Below are 15,669 nucleotides of genomic sequence, written 5' to 3' on the forward strand. Positions count from 1 at the left end.
ATCTTTATCAGCTATAGGCTTCAGCAAAGTTTGCAAACCAAATCAGTGAGTGTCATTCAGCAGCAGTTGAGAGAGACCAATGCGTTATTGCATACACGTATATGACTGCTGAACTATGTTGTTATTATTTTTTCTACCTGTCCAAACTGGAGTCACTGTCATTTAACTTTGCAGAGAATATGTCTCTATGTCAGTCTGCCTGTCGGTTGGTCCACCACTGGTCCAGACAGATTCTCAATCTCAAATTCAATACTGTATCTCTACAACTATTGGATGCATTAATTCATGCATCATTCAATTTAGAACAGACATTTATGTTCCCTCAGGTTGTAGTAACTCTGATCCCTTGATTAAATCTAGCGCTATTATAAGGTCAAGTTTTCAATTTGTCAAATACTTTGGTTTATGACCAAATACCTGCAAAAAGAGTGTCATGGCTCTATGGCAAAGTTGCTGTCGGTCAGTGTGACTAAAATATCTCAACAGCTATTGAATGGATTGCTATTTGATCACCATTCAGAGATCAGATTTACCGAAGTATCTTTCTCAAGTTAGTCTATGGAGAGAATTGTTTTTGGGCCCAATGACATCACATGCACATCCTGTAACCGTAATTCCACAGTTTGGCCACGATGTAAAATTAGCTTCAAAGCCTGGGGCTCTTCCAGGGGGCTGAGTACAGCCTCACAGAGGCGCTCGCATGTCTTGTTCAACGCTCTATCACAAATACACGAGCCATGTCACAGTTGGCCCGGGGCTTTCAAACTCTTCTGCAAGCCGTCTGCTGCACTTCACCCACAGTTCTGTATCATAACTGATTTACATACAGTTTAATATATCTGAAGAGGGATGAGAAATAATATCAAAATGTTACAAAAGCTAATATGGCCTCTTCTCTTTTCTCCCCGCTACCCTTTCTTCACCTCATCTCTGTCTTATCTTTTGCCTTTATCTCCACCCTCATGCTCTTCTCCACATCTGAATGAAAATGAGGGACTGTGGGAGTTTTTTTCCAGCTCTTTCATTCCTGCAGCCAACATTTTGCACACACACACACACACACACACCCTCACAAATTGCGACTTGACCTTGGGGGAAAATGATGCCATGACAGCTAATCAATTTTTAATAGCAGCAACGATCCCTCTCAGGCCACAAGCTGTGCACGTCTCTGTCATGAGTGAGCATGTGCAGGTGGTTTTTCCACAGGCATTTGTGTGTCTTCATGCCTATCTGGGTGTCTGTGTGTCTTGTATCTACATGAGGGAGTAAGTCTGTTATGGGTATCCATAGCCACTTTGTCCCACCTTTCAGCTGAAATATTAATGCTGTCAGCGTTACACACACACACACACACACACACACACACACACACACACACACACACACACACACACACACACACTTCACTCTTTCCTATTATATCCTGAGATACATTTTTTCATATCAGGCTGTACACTGTATAGTAAATGGGCGTGAAGATGTGATAGTCATGTGAGCCACGCAATTCCTTTCTTCAATCAAAACAATCATTTGCCATGAAATGCTTTTGCCATTCATCATATTAAATGATTGCAAAGGCATATACTGTAGTAGGTTTGGTTTCACAAGTGTGTGAGGGGGGTGCACGATTTAAAAAAACTATAAAGAAAATAGCATATACAGTAGTATAGGATGTAGTTCGTGGTGGTGTTGCCGTATTGCATTATACAGAGAGATGTTTCTGTTATTTAGCCTACCTTCATTTATATAAATCGAATATGAGAAAAATGTTCAGAGAGACTTTATAGTCCAATAATGACGCTCAGCTTCCTATTAAGTGTCTGTAATGTACCACCAGCATCGTGGACAATAATTTCAACTGTTCAACTCTCAGCCCTGGTTATGGTTCTCCCGTGCCCTCCTTCCCTCTGCGGGCCCAGCAATAAGACCTGGGTCTCCAGCAATGTGGTGTCCGTGTTGGCTCCCATGATGAGCGTTAGGAATAACTATATAGAAATAGCCGATCTTCTGGCTGATAGTCTCGTTTACTAATGAAGGTCATATAGAGGCATCAGGATTTAATTTAGACCAGTTAAAAGTTCCTCACAGTAACTTAACATGGACTGTCCAGCGATATATCCAAAATAACAAGGCTTTGTTATTTCACCATTTCCGTATAAAAGAGGTCTTTTAGGTAATATAGTGGCTCATCTTTGTTGAACTACCGGTACACACACAGTCAAACCTCAGAGCAGTGAGATATATGCAGTACTTCCATCTGATGATACTGTTTTCTGAGCTTGAATGAATACATTGCTTAAAATTTGAATTGATCTGAAGCCGAAACTTGCTTTTCCCATATGGTATTTGTACCTATCTCTCTGTACATGTGTTTTCACAAATGTGTGTTTCTGCAGTCTTTTGGAACCAATTAGAGCTCAGTCTCAGTCTCTTATTGATTTTCCAGCCAATAGTAATGAAGCACTGCTGTGAGGGACTATCGAACAATCTTCTCTCAGCTCGGGCTTGTTTGTTGCTGTTTCGCAGAATTCCTTTACTTAAATTGGCTCAAAGACTTCATTGTGTCCGAGGAAGGAAGCTCTCTATTCAAGAGAGTGTATTAAGGGACAAGTTCGTTTCTCCTTGCCTCAACATCAGTCATAGCATGTAACCTTGAGCATAGACATGAACCCCAAAGCTGTTCCAGGGTGGTTTAGCAGACCTTTATGTCAGACACAGTGGTATTGTAGTTTAAAACACACACAGCCTACACTTTAATATGTTAAAGTCCTTCATTAAAGTCCTCAGTCCTTCATTTCTGCAGCTCGAGAGGAAAGTATAGAACGGATAAAAGAAGGAGACTGTGATTTGTCTTGTCATTTGTTCTGAAGGGCAGGGCGGAGAAGTGAGAGGGAGAGAGGAGGGAGATGAGACAAAGAGAGAACGGAGGGAGCAGTAGGAATGGAGTTGGTGGACAGTGCTATCGAGCGACTCATTGTTTCTCATACATAAAGAGAGACTGAAGAAGGGAAAGGTGTATAGGTGTTGTGGAAGTGGGAGTCAGGGAGAGCAGAGGGCAGAGACAACAAGAGGGATGAAGGTATCAGGGATCACACACTGCTCATGTTTTGTTCGTATCTGGAGAGTTGTACGTGACCTGTTATTCATTTGAGTGTCATCTTTAGCTGTGTTCATGTAGCTGTTATCATTGTACTTCATTGTATTTTAATGCAGGCAGGTGCTGTTAGCACCCAGATAGATGTCCAAAGCCAGCAATGCTATTTGCAGCCAACTCAGGCACACATTAGGTGCTATATGTGTACATGTAGCCTACTGAAGGCTACTATAATAATAATAATAATAATACTGAAAAAAACCAGAAAATAATAAGTCAACAAAATGTAAAAAATAGGGTTCTCACCAGATTCGAACCCCAGTCAGGTGACAGACTGATTTTGACCCATTCAGCCACCACAAGCTATTCCCTTTATGCTCTTTAAACTGCTACTACTATTACTACTACTACTCCTAAATCCTTCTGTCAGAAAGGGATTTCTGTCAGAAAGCTTTTGGGCTTTCTGTTGTTAGATTAAGTAGCACATTCAACTTGGCCGGGTGTAAATAGCTGAATAGCTGCCTTGTGACTATTCTCACCTGGGTGCAAATAGACGTTTCGTATCAGGTATCTGGCTGGAATGAAGATTTAGTCAACTATATCTATCCCTCAATGTTGTCCTTTATCTTGCTTTTCTGAAAAAAAACACCACTAACTCCTTCTCTCTCTTCCATCTTTTTCATCAGAAGAACAAAGAGTCCATTAGCTCTGTGTTCTTCCTGCGTATGTGTGCCCGTACGTCATACTGGCTGCAGCACTTTGCAACATGTGTTGATTCACCATTGGATCGAGGCCAAGGATCCTCTAACAATGACGTAAATGTGGGTTTGATCACACTTGCAGACACACAACTACACAATTGGGCTGAACTCAGGTTTAAACTTCCAATGTGAATGTCACAATCAAAAGATGATTTTCTTTTGGTTTCTGGAGACCAACGGAAGTTTTCATAGCCAGAAACATCTCTTAAAGGTGGCATAACCGTGTTGATGCATCAGTTTCCCAGATGTTGTTTGGTTGGTCATCACCGCAGAACTTTGATAGTTTGAAAAACAGATGAATATAAGTTGACGGCCCCTTGACTGACACCTTCAATACTTTGAGAAGTGGACATGGAATCACTATGGAGGCCATAATGTGATTCCATGTCCACATTTATTCCTCAAACACACACACACACACACACACACACACACACACACACACACACACACACACACACACACACACACACACTCTTATCTTTCACACTCTTAGACATGAGGAGGAAATGGGCTCTCAGGGGGGGGAGACTTTATGAGTTACGCCTTGTAAAGTGTGCAATGGTAAAATCCTTCCCCCCAGGCTTAAACTGATGTGAAGGGTTCTTTTATTGGGGTCAGGAGAAGGCGTAGCACTGCATCTAAGTGTGAGTGTGTGTGTCGGAGAGAGAGAGAGAGAGAGAGACAAAGTGGGTTTGTGTGTTATTCATGTGTGTGTTTTTGGGAAATGCTGTAACTGTTGACCTGACATTAATACGTTGTATCGTAGGTTTCCCAGGTCACCGAGATTACACATTTATTGTATTCTGGTGGCATCTCAGTTTATCTTACAACTCATACATGGATGCACTTTGAAATGTATAATTACATTCATCTTAGAAAGACACAAACACTCTCTCATACACACTCACACAATTTATTGAACCAACTCTCTACAATGGCCTATGGTCATTTAATGATGCAACCAAAGGAAATCCTGTTAATGTGCCTTATTAGGTGTGTGTGTGTGTGTGTGTGTGTGTGTGTGTGTGTGTGTGTGTGTGTGTGTGTGTGTGTGTGTGTGTGCGTGCGTGTGTTGCAGAAAGAGAGAGAGAGAGAAATGTGCATAACAATCGCAACATAGTCAGAGCTCTTAGAATGTCATTTGCTTTTGTGCTTTACACAGCAGTATAGTTACCAGCAGGCTTTTATGCAGACATTTTTTATAAAACACTGATCCTTCCAGGTGACTTTGCTCAGTATAACATGACCTTGTTCTGGTTGCCTTTGCCTCATTGCTCCAGTGCTGTTACATCAATTATAGCAAATCATTTGTACCAATTTTTAATCTCTTTTGCAGACAATTGCTTTATCTTAGTGATGTTATCTATCATAGTAATGCAGTGGAGGTTAATTAATAGTCCAATTTATTTCAGAAATAAAGTCAAGCACAAACATGAAGATGTACATTTTCCAGCATGAGAGACATTATATGATCCAAAGACTCAGCTAATGGGTCTGTAACTAAAATGTATAGTTTAACTCGCTGACAGTCTTCCGTTTAGTCTGTGACTAACTCCGAGTGCAGTGGGGTGTGGAGTGTTTTGGGATGACTGTGTGATTCGTATACCCATAGTGGTGTTTAACTGGAAACGCAGTGTAGAATCACACTTCAGACGATGATTCATCCGTGCTAACAAGCACAAACAGACGAAAGATCTCTCCTCCTCTCCTTCCTCCCCTCTTAGGAGCCACATAAACACAGTAGTCTCTTTTCATCTTCCCTGCACCTCTCAGCCCTGTCGAGAAAATCCTACCTCGTTGAGCAAACACATGGTAAAATAAGATCTGAAATAGATCTCATTCATTTTTTTATTTGTCACAGTGTGCTGTTAGGTAAGGTTGAGTTAGCACACATTCAGTCATGTCAGTGTATTGTATACTGTCAGCTGCTTTACTGTTTACAGAATATTCAGCTCTTTGCATCTGTCGTGCCTTAAACTGTAAACAATCTTCGTATTTTGTGCCGTCATTATTCAAAGCTGGAGCCAATTTAATGTGAACTAACACTGAGTCTGCTCACCGTTCATTTAAAACACAGCAAACTCTACAGCTCAGCTTTTTCCACGTTTTTACATTTTTACTTTGCAGATCCTCTTGTCCACAAATTAAGAATGTTCAAAAAATTATGGACTGAGCTCAACCCTCTCTTGTCACTTATGGTTGCATGAAGCCAATTTGGCGATGGCCAAAATTTAGAACCTCGAGGCTTTAAAACGGCAGTCCAAAAACCAGTGGGTGACCTCACGGTGACCATGTCCACTTCTAACCACAAGGGCCCCCTCAGCACTTACAATGTGAGGAGAGTACAGTGCTGTACAACTGAGCCAGTGGTTGGCACGCCAGAAATATGCTGTGACATACTCCAATATGCACCAATAAGTCAGTTACTTTAGCATAACAGGACAGTTTAAAGGGAGTCATACTATGGCAAGCTGTTCGTTGTTTCACTTACTGTAACTAGCTCTCCCTTTATTTTAGCGAGCTGCCCATATCATTCAGCTTGTTAACAGCGAGAGCGTTACTAAGTCATGTGTCACTGCCCCACACTGGACAGGTGGTGTGCAAAGTTGTAAAGGGAAATTAAGGGTGACAGAAAGCAAGAAATGTGTCACCAACGTAGAAAGTGTAACTCTTAAAGATAAACAGATTGATACACACCTTATCACCCCCCCCCCCCCCCCACACACACACACACACACACGCTTCATAATCCATCCACTGTCAGTGTAAATATCAAATTCACTAGCTTAGGCCCCCACCTCGGCCAGAGCGAGCCTTCGTCGGTTGTTTGGAGTGTTGCGGAATGTTTGATGGAGATTTAGCCTGGTGCGGTTTGGGGAAGGCTTAGCTGCGGATCCACTGCGGCTCCCGGGCCTTGCAGACCCCAATCTCCATGGGCTAAGAGCATGATGACTATGGGGGGAGATAACCATTAACTAGAGGGCGGGAGGGTGGGGAATGCGGAAACTCGCGTGTGCCGAGGCTTGGAGTGGGTAGGTATTTATAAGAGCGTGGCCGGAAGTGGGCGAGTGGCTGAGGTGTGGTCCTGCTCCTGAAATTCAGCTAAGTTTATCTCCAATTCACTAGCTTAGGCCCCCACCTCGGCCAGAGCAAGCCTTCGTCGGTTGTTTGGAGTGTTGGTTGTTTGGAGTGTTGCGGAATGGTTGATGGAGATTTAGCCTGGTGCGGTTTGGGGGAGGCTTAGCTGCGGATCCACTGCGGCTCCCGGGCCTTGCAGACCCCCAAAATAAGCCTGTGCGCTGGTCGGCAAGATCGAGTGGGGATTTGTGGGTCTAAAGACGGCGTTGGATATGTCCGAACCGATGTTGGCCGGGTGTCTGCAGGAGGGCTAAACTTCTGGAATGGGAACCGAGAAGCCATGGCATGGCGGTGGCCCAGACGTGAGCTGCCTCGAGGACGCGCCCTTGGCGGACGGGTGTCGCAGCGTCATTTGATGATTGGGTAACCGACTGCTGGTTGTCGGGAGTTCAAGGAATCGACATGCTGGCCCATCCGCGGCCCCGTGTGATGGCTGTGGCTACTATGGGTCCGGTTTCGTAGCATGGGGGGGGGGGGAACGACTTGGCGTCTGCTTGGGAGATCCGAGGCTGGTCTACGGCAATGTCGTCAGTCGTGGAAACCCCCCAAAAGACGGCGGAGGGAGCGGCATCGCTGTTGGCCAATTGTGTGGGTCCCCCGCTGGAAGTGGGCGGGGTGGGGTCCCTGGCATCCCGGTGCCCAGTGTCCCGGCAAGTTGCTGTGGTTGCTGGGGGGCGCTGGCGTCCTGCGTGCCGTTGTTGCAGTTCATTGTTGAGTGCTGCGTTCGGTGGTGGCGTTGTTGCGGTTTAGAGAGGGGGACAGCTTAGAGAGGGGGACAGAGGCAAGAAGACCTGGCAACCCGGTGCCGGGAATCTGCATAGTAGGAAAAGCGGAACGGGGGAGGGGGACAGAGAGGGAACCTGGCAACCCGGTGCCAGGACTTAGGGGGGGACAGAGGCAAGAAGACCTGGCAACCCGGTGCCTGGAATCTGCCTAGTGGGAAGAGTATGCGTAGTAGGAAAAGCAGGATGGGGGAGGGGGACGGGGGAGAGGGAGGCTGGCAGCCCGGTGCGAGGACTTAAAGAGGGGGACAGAGGCAAGAGGACCTGGCAACCCGGTGCCAGGAATCCGCCTAGTGGGAAGAGTATGTGAAGTAGGAAAGCGGCTTAGGGGACAGAGGAAAGGGAACCTGGCAACCCGGTGCCAGGACTTAAAGAGGGGGGCAGAGGAGAGGGAACCTGGCAACCCGGTGCCAGGACTTACCTGGTGCCTGACGTGACTTTGGGAAGGTTTACATGAGTTTGCACGGTGTGCTTTGTTGCGTCGACTCTCTTTTCCCTTTCTTCTCTCTTTTCTTGGTGGTGGTGGAGGGGGATGAGAGGTGAGGCGCTGCGACCTGGCAACCCGGAACTTGTGGGTTGGGGGCGGAGCCTCGGGGTGCGAGGTGGCGTCGCGGTCGTTGGCGTCACGCCGGAGTGATTGCATGTCGGTACATTGTGTTTGTTTGTTGTTGCCTAATTTGATGATCATTCTCTGAGACAGTTGGTGTGGTTAAGACTTAATCCATAAAGCTTTCATTGCATCTGGCATCCTGCTCCATTCATCTTCTTTACCCAAGCCTCTCTCCCAATTGTCAGAAGGGAAAATCTGAGGTAAATCGCATGGCTAATCATGAAGCTTGTTGCAGTAAGGTAGTGACAAACATAGAGGGGAAAAACAGCCGAACTAAATCAAATCGTGATAAAGGCAGTGAGAGATGAAAAGAGTGAGAGAGAGACAAAGTATAATTCACCCAGATGAGCCAGAGGAGGATCAAGAGAGCAAAAATAAACTGTTGGAAAGTACCTCAAACTTTTGAAACATCTTTAACTAACAGAGAAAAGGTTGTTTGTATGTTAAAATGCTCTGGAGCTCACTCAGATTCGATGACGCAGCATTTTGCGTCCTCTGATATCAAAGAAAACAACAGCAGCTGTCAGGCGGTAAATTGTGGCTGCTAACAGTTTATGACAGGAGTGGGAGTGAGAGGAGGAGAGAAAGCTCAAATCAGAATCCTGCACTTCAGGCTTTTGATATGTGGCAGCGAGGTGAAGCTAGACGGGAGGGGTGAGGATAAAAAAAAGGACGGGAGTTAGAAGAACAAGTGATAATGAAAGAGTGACAGGTAAAGGAGGGGTAGGAAGTCTTCATGTAAGTCTTAAAAGAAAATAAAAAGAGGAATGTTGTGACTTTTTTGGGAGTCTTGTCGAGGCACAGATGAGTTCATATGCCTTCTAGCAACAATCCCTCAGTATGATCAAATCTGTTCATAGTTTCCAGTTGCGTAGGTTTTTTTCTGAAAATCTTTCAGTGCCCTGAAAGTGTGAGTGGGTAAGCAGCGACGCCAACGTGGCTGAAGTGACAAAGAAAACCACCAGAAACTCACTTTTACTTAACTCTTAGTATTTTTTATTCTTTATTGATTACAGTCTCATTTCACTGCTTTGTAAATAATCAGACCAGAAATAATTAAATTTTTTAGAGAAAAAGGACAAAACCTACCCGTGCTGCATGAAGGTTGTGTGAATCCTTTTATTGGGAGGAATTTCTCTTTCAATTCTGCATCCGGGTGTTTGTGAGGGATAACGTTGCAGTTGTCTTTGTCCGTTTTGTATCTATAATACTCTGTTGTTTCACTCGTATGTTTTCTGTGTCTTTCCCTCAGGTGAAAGTGATGGTTCGTGTGTGCCCAGTGTCTCAGTCGGACGCAGCTGAGTCCAGTTCCTTCCTTAAAGTGGATCCCAGGAAGAAACAGATCACCATCATGGACCCCTCAGCCAATCAGACAACAAGCGCTGCCTCCCAGAAAAAGGCGGGAGCCAATCAGGTCCCTCCAAAGATGTTCACCTTTGATGCTGCTTTCCCTCCTGATGCATCACAGGTAAGAGAAAAGATGATGAGTTTTAAAAGCAAAGGATTTTTATATAAAACCTGCCATGACCATCGCGGAAAGACAACTTTTTATAAAAATAATGACAAATATACACAAAACGCTGGACTTATGCCACACATAATGCCATAGTGGGTCGCTGAGTGGATCAGCCTTCAAGATGTAGTTTCGAGCAGGAGATAGTTGAAATTTCTGACTTTCTGCTAAAAATAGTTACTTTACTTAAAACAATCTACAGAAGTGTCAACAGACTGGTGACAACTGGCTGCAAAGCCCCCATAGGTGGCACTTCCATCTAAATAAAATCCAATATTGACGGCGCATCTTGACATTTTGGGGAATACACTTATTGACTCTCTTGTCGAGAGTTAGATGAGAAGATCGATAGCTCTCTCGTGTCTGAGAGCTAAGTATGAAGTCACAGCCTGCAGCTGGTTAGCCTGGCTTTGCAGTTTCAAAGCAAGAGCAAACAGCTAGCCTGGCTCTGCCCAAAGTTAAAGAAAATCCAGTTACCAGCACCAGGAAGTCTCTGCGGCCGGCCAACAAATGTTTCCAGCATGCAACAAAACAAGCTGTTGTTTTTACATTTCTATTTGTTGATGTGTACGCTTTACTTGTGCTGGTAGGTGTATTTTGTTGGATAGAGCCAGGCTAGCCGATGTTTCTCCCTGCTGCCAGTTTTATGTTAAGCTAAGCTAACTGTCAAATAAACATATCCTTAAGGAGCTGAACACTGTTTTGTTTTATTTGGTTTCACTAGTCAACCAAACTACAAATGTAAAATGAAAATAGACATTTTAGGATTAATAGTAATGCATGCGGTGTGACTAAAATGCTATCAGTAGGAGTAACGTGTATCTTGGAAAAATGCACAAATGCTCACAAGTTGGAACAACAGAATTCTTCCCTTCCACGTCTTCTATGCGTTCAGGTATTTATGCTTTTCTTGACCCTCTTCCTTCATCTCTTCTGTCTGCCTGTTGCTAGGCGGAGGTGTGCGCGGGAACGGTTGCAGAGGTGATTCAGTCGGTGGTGAACGGAGCAGATGGCTGTGTCTTCTGCTTTGGACACTCCAAACTTGGTAACTGTCACACACATGCGTGCAGACTACAAAATCAGAGCATGTGTGGCTCGTGAGTCATCATTAGTGTGAGTGTGTCTGACCGTCAGTGTGTCAGTCTTTCATTTGGCTGTCTCTCTCCACTGGCTCTCATCTATCAGAGGCAGAAAGAAGAGGGTTAGTGTCTGCTGACGCTGAAAGCATTCTCAGTCTGCTCCGTCTGTGTTTCTGTCTTCTTTTCTCTCTCTGTAATCCTTCCGAAGCTGTTTTTTAGAGAAGTTGTCTTAAAAAGGGTCAGGACCCCTTACTGCAACACGCCTGAACACACACACACACACACACACACACACACACACACACACACACACACACACACACACACACACACACACACACACACACACACACACACACACACACACACACACACACACAGATGTTCTTCCACCCTGGGTCCACCCCTTGTTGTGTGTATCCCTGTACATGCAAGCAGCATTACCCTTCTTGGCTTGTGATCTTCATACAGCCAGTTGGAGTCCCTAAGTCCCCTTGAGCTGCTGGCAGTGGAAGAAAGCAGAGAATTTGAATTTGGCAGTTCAGCAGGGAACACTTCTGTGTTAACGACCATGCATTTCCTGAAACAGCAATGAATTCCTACGTAAAAACCAACATGCAAACCGCTGTGTTTCCTAATTGTGCTGCAGGGATTTTAATCCCTTGCCAGATCAGTTGTAAAATTAAACTTGTTTATAAATTAGTTATGAAGAAGTATTTTGATTGTAAGTTGTAGATATTTACATCGTTAGAGTAATTGCTGAGAAAGGGACCATGCAAACGAGTCCAATGGGGCAAGAAGCACGAGGTTGTAAAAAGAAAAAGCTAGCAGTTTAGACACATTAACTAGAGATGCGATAACACCCCAGCTTTGCCTCCAAATATATTATTATTTGAAGCACTTAATCAGGAGTGTCACGAGGTACTGCAATACCAGAAGCTGCCACTATGCCACAATCACCTCACGGTCGAGCGCTGTTCCTTGGAGCATGGTACACTGTAAAATACATACAAAGACAATAAAAAGGCTTTAACACATTTGTAGTGTGGCCAGCAACGTAAGTCAAAGCTTAGCTTGGAATAATAAAGATGGCCACATGTGAAAATGAGACCTAAGTTGGAATAAAGTGTCCTTTAAATCAGGCTTTTTGTATCTTCAGGTCCTCACTTTCATACAAGAATGCTAAAGAGTGGGCAGAGAGGAGAACCTGCCCACTTCTGCCTCAAAGAGGAAAGATCAAACAAACAGATGCACACATAATCACCAGGGTTCTCCCAAGATACTAACCCAACATGTACACATCACACCGCCTGTCTCGATCAGTGTTTTGTATCTCACCATGTTTACATGTTGTCATTCAGCTTTCAAATGTTGACACATGGCTGTCATGATTCATGATGATGATTCATAGTGTGTAATATGACTGGAACCAATGTGGCAAACACGCCCCCAAAACAGACCTCTTATTGTCAGTGTTTGATCGTGTTGGATGACAGGCATAACTGAATTTCTTGGCTTTAGTACCGGAAGCTCTTTTATATGATCCATCATAGACAGTTTGCTCTTTCGATCAATTTTACTGTTACATTAATGATGCAGAGAGGCTCTGACATTGCTGCTTTCGGATTAAACGGCTGCTGCAGTCTGGTAGCAGCAGAGGAGATAATTCTTGCCAAAGATCTTAATGAGGCTGGATTATAATGGCATTACCTTTTTCCTAATTAAAATGGGGAAAGTAACACAATGAGCATTTATCTTCGGCCCTGTGGCCCTTGGCTGTAGACGCATATGGGTAATCAGACGCACACAAGTGGACTCATCTACACACATACACACTTTCACAAAGAGCAACCAGGTTTTCATTGAATTGGGAAAATGATACTGAAATAAATGGATGAACTTCAGGAATGTAATTGAATCCTCTGATGGATTATGATATTGGTTATGTGATTATTGGCTTTGGATGGATCATCCTTTAGTAATGAAGTGTGTGTGTGTGTGTGTGTGTGTGTGTGTGTGTGTGTGTGTGTGTGTGTGTGTGTGTGTGTGTGTGTGTTGTAAGCTCGAGTGTGCGAGTCTTTGAACTGATGATACAGTGCTGTCTTCTTCTCTCACACATTCTCACCCTGTTCACTTTCTCTCTGACAGCCTCAGCAGCTCTGTTTGATGATCCCAATTGCCGGGAATATAGATCATCTTCACAGACATGGACACACACACACACACTGCTTCATCCCCTGCAGCGAAGAGTCACTATGTTGCAGCGTTAGTCAGTGAAACAGTCAGCTAGCTGACCGTGTATTGACAGCCTGTGGTACACAGAACAGAAGGAAACACATCTACTCACGTCGATGTGTAATTCAAGGCTCTCTCACATATACACAGTCCACAGGCTAGACAGAGAAAGGAGGTGCTTTGTGGTTATGTAGCGGTGCTACATAGAGCCACTGAGGGAGTCAGATTTGTTAAATCAAAAGAAATCAACTGGTAAATCGGTTAAATCTAAATTAATGACCCAGTGTTGCTTTTTTGTTGCAGCTGATAGCTGAATTTAATGCATTCTTTAACATTTCATTCACATCATTTTGAGGTTTTATCTGGAGGAGTCTGACATTGTGCTTGTGTGAACTTAGAAGGATCTCATTCAACGCGTATGAACAATGCGATGGTACAACCCTTTGTGTTGATCAGGTTTTCTATTTTCTTCACTAGTTCTCCAAACATTTTTGTGACAAATCATGAAATGCATCTTTGTTTTGACAGTAAGTTTAATCGCTCCAGGAGACATTTAGCGTGAACAATGTAAAATTACAATGTAGCTGACAACCGACCCACCACGCTGTCGCTGAACAAATCTGAGCACATTTGTTTCTCTACCCTGCGTCACACGAGTCAGGCTTTTGATGTCCTCTGTTCATGTGTAAATGTTCGTGTCGGTTTGATTGTTGGGTGCGACATATGGCTTTGTTTACGTGTGTGTTTGATCTCCAACTCCTGAGAGTCAGAGCAGGTGTGTGTGTGGGGGGGTTTGCTGCTCAAAGGGACAGATCTAGAGGCCCCGTGTGCACATGCATGTTCAGACACGCAAACAGACACACATCTATTCATACAAAGCACCTTTCTCCCTTGAAGTCTTTTTTGATGATGTTCTTTTTTGATAAATTCATCTTTTTTTCCATTCACACTTCCCCTATTTCATTTTTCTGTCCGTCTCTTCCAGGTAAATCCTACACCATGATTGGCCGTGATGACTCTCTCCAGACTCTGGGTATAATCCCCTGTGCCATCTCCTGGTTGTTTAAGCTCATCAATGAGAGGAAGGAGAAAACAGGAGCACGCTTCTCTGTCCGTGTCTCTGCAGTCGAGGTCAGTGTTACTGGCGAGACCTCAATTTCCGACATTGCTTGCAGAGTTTCACAGGTGCTATTACTGATACAGACATTTGGGAAAGGAGGTTACTAACTGTTTTTTTTCTAAGTTGTAGTGGCAGTAGCTGGGGTACTGGCAGTGTCATATCAGACAACAGTTGCCTAAATGTTATGTTTTTAACTCTTGACTTGCCATCACAAGTAATGACTTCTCTCTGACAAGGTTTTAATAAAGACCGGACTCTCACGATGAAAATGCTTTGACCACAATTAGTCAAAATCAATTTGGGAAAGGATTTTGCCAGAAAATAAAAGACAAAGTGATGTCTACTATTCGTCAACTGGTGTGCGTGTGTGTGTGTGTGTGTGTGTAGGTTTGGGGAAAAGAGGAGAACCTTAAAGACTTGCTGTCTGAAGTCGCCACAGGCAGCTTACAGGATGGACAGGATGGACAGTCACCTGGAGTCTACCTTTTTGAGGACCCCATCTGTGGCATGCAGGTAATTTACAGACACACACGCACAAAAACATGCATGCATTTAAACATACTGCAGCTGACGGGAGCATTCGTTTATGCAACGTGTATTCTGTACATTAAATCCTGCAAGTGTGTGTATGAACAGCCTTGGGCCTTGTTATCAATATGCTTTACCATTGTTTTTTTTAGCCTCAGGCTATGTTGTCTTAGCTTATGTGGCATGTGCAAGCTTGGTCATGCTCACCTTAGAGCAGCAGATACAATATGAGAGCTTTCGTATGCTATTAGTGTCAAAATAAACCAGGCATCTTTTAAAACACCAGGTCCAGAAATAGCTGTGTTACTAAAAAATACACTCTGACGGAATCAAAGAAGAACAAGTGCAAAAGACTCAATGACGCAGACAAAAATGGAAAAACGACAAAAAAAATGATATTGTTCAATATATTCAAGCTTTTTCTTTAATTGGTTATGCTTTAGGTGACATTTTTGATGAGCGTGACTCAGACAACAAAGGGCTACTTACATGGCACTAAATGTAATAACCATTATGATTAATGTCATTGTCGTTCGTTTTAGGTTAGTAACCACATAGCAGTCTGAATGTGCGTATGTAGAAGAGCGCCATAAACAACTGAGTGACAGAGGGTGACGTGTGTGTGTGTGTGTGTGTGTGTGTGTGTGTGTGTGTGTTGAGCTGCAGTTTCATGTTTTATAGGATTATAGGGTCTGAGACAAGAACAGCTGTGTAATCCTTAACTAATCTGACATAATCTCATCGGTAATGATATCCGCAGTACCACACACACACACACACACACACACTCACACACACACACA

General features: G+C 43.9%; 1 protein-coding gene across 1 annotated transcript in view; it reads left to right on the top strand.

Moving 5' to 3' along the window:
- Positions 1-15,669, top strand: part of kif26ba (kinesin family member 26Ba) — a gene marked incomplete at both ends in the record, with an annotated part of 87,495 nt that overhangs the window by 54,874 nt on the left and 16,952 nt on the right. The window contains 4 exons of the mRNA XM_079292521.1: positions 9,644-9,859; positions 10,856-10,949; positions 14,204-14,349; positions 14,726-14,851. Of these exons, the coding sequence (XP_079148647.1) occupies positions 9,644-9,859; positions 10,856-10,949; positions 14,204-14,349; positions 14,726-14,851 (582 nt within the window). The remainder of the gene's footprint in view (positions 1-9,643; positions 9,860-10,855; positions 10,950-14,203; positions 14,350-14,725; positions 14,852-15,669) is intronic.

This window comes from Melanostigma gelatinosum, assembly GCF_949748355.1.
Source record: "Melanostigma gelatinosum genome assembly, chromosome: 2".
NCBI lineage: Eukaryota > Metazoa > Chordata > Actinopteri > Perciformes > Zoarcidae > Melanostigma > Melanostigma gelatinosum.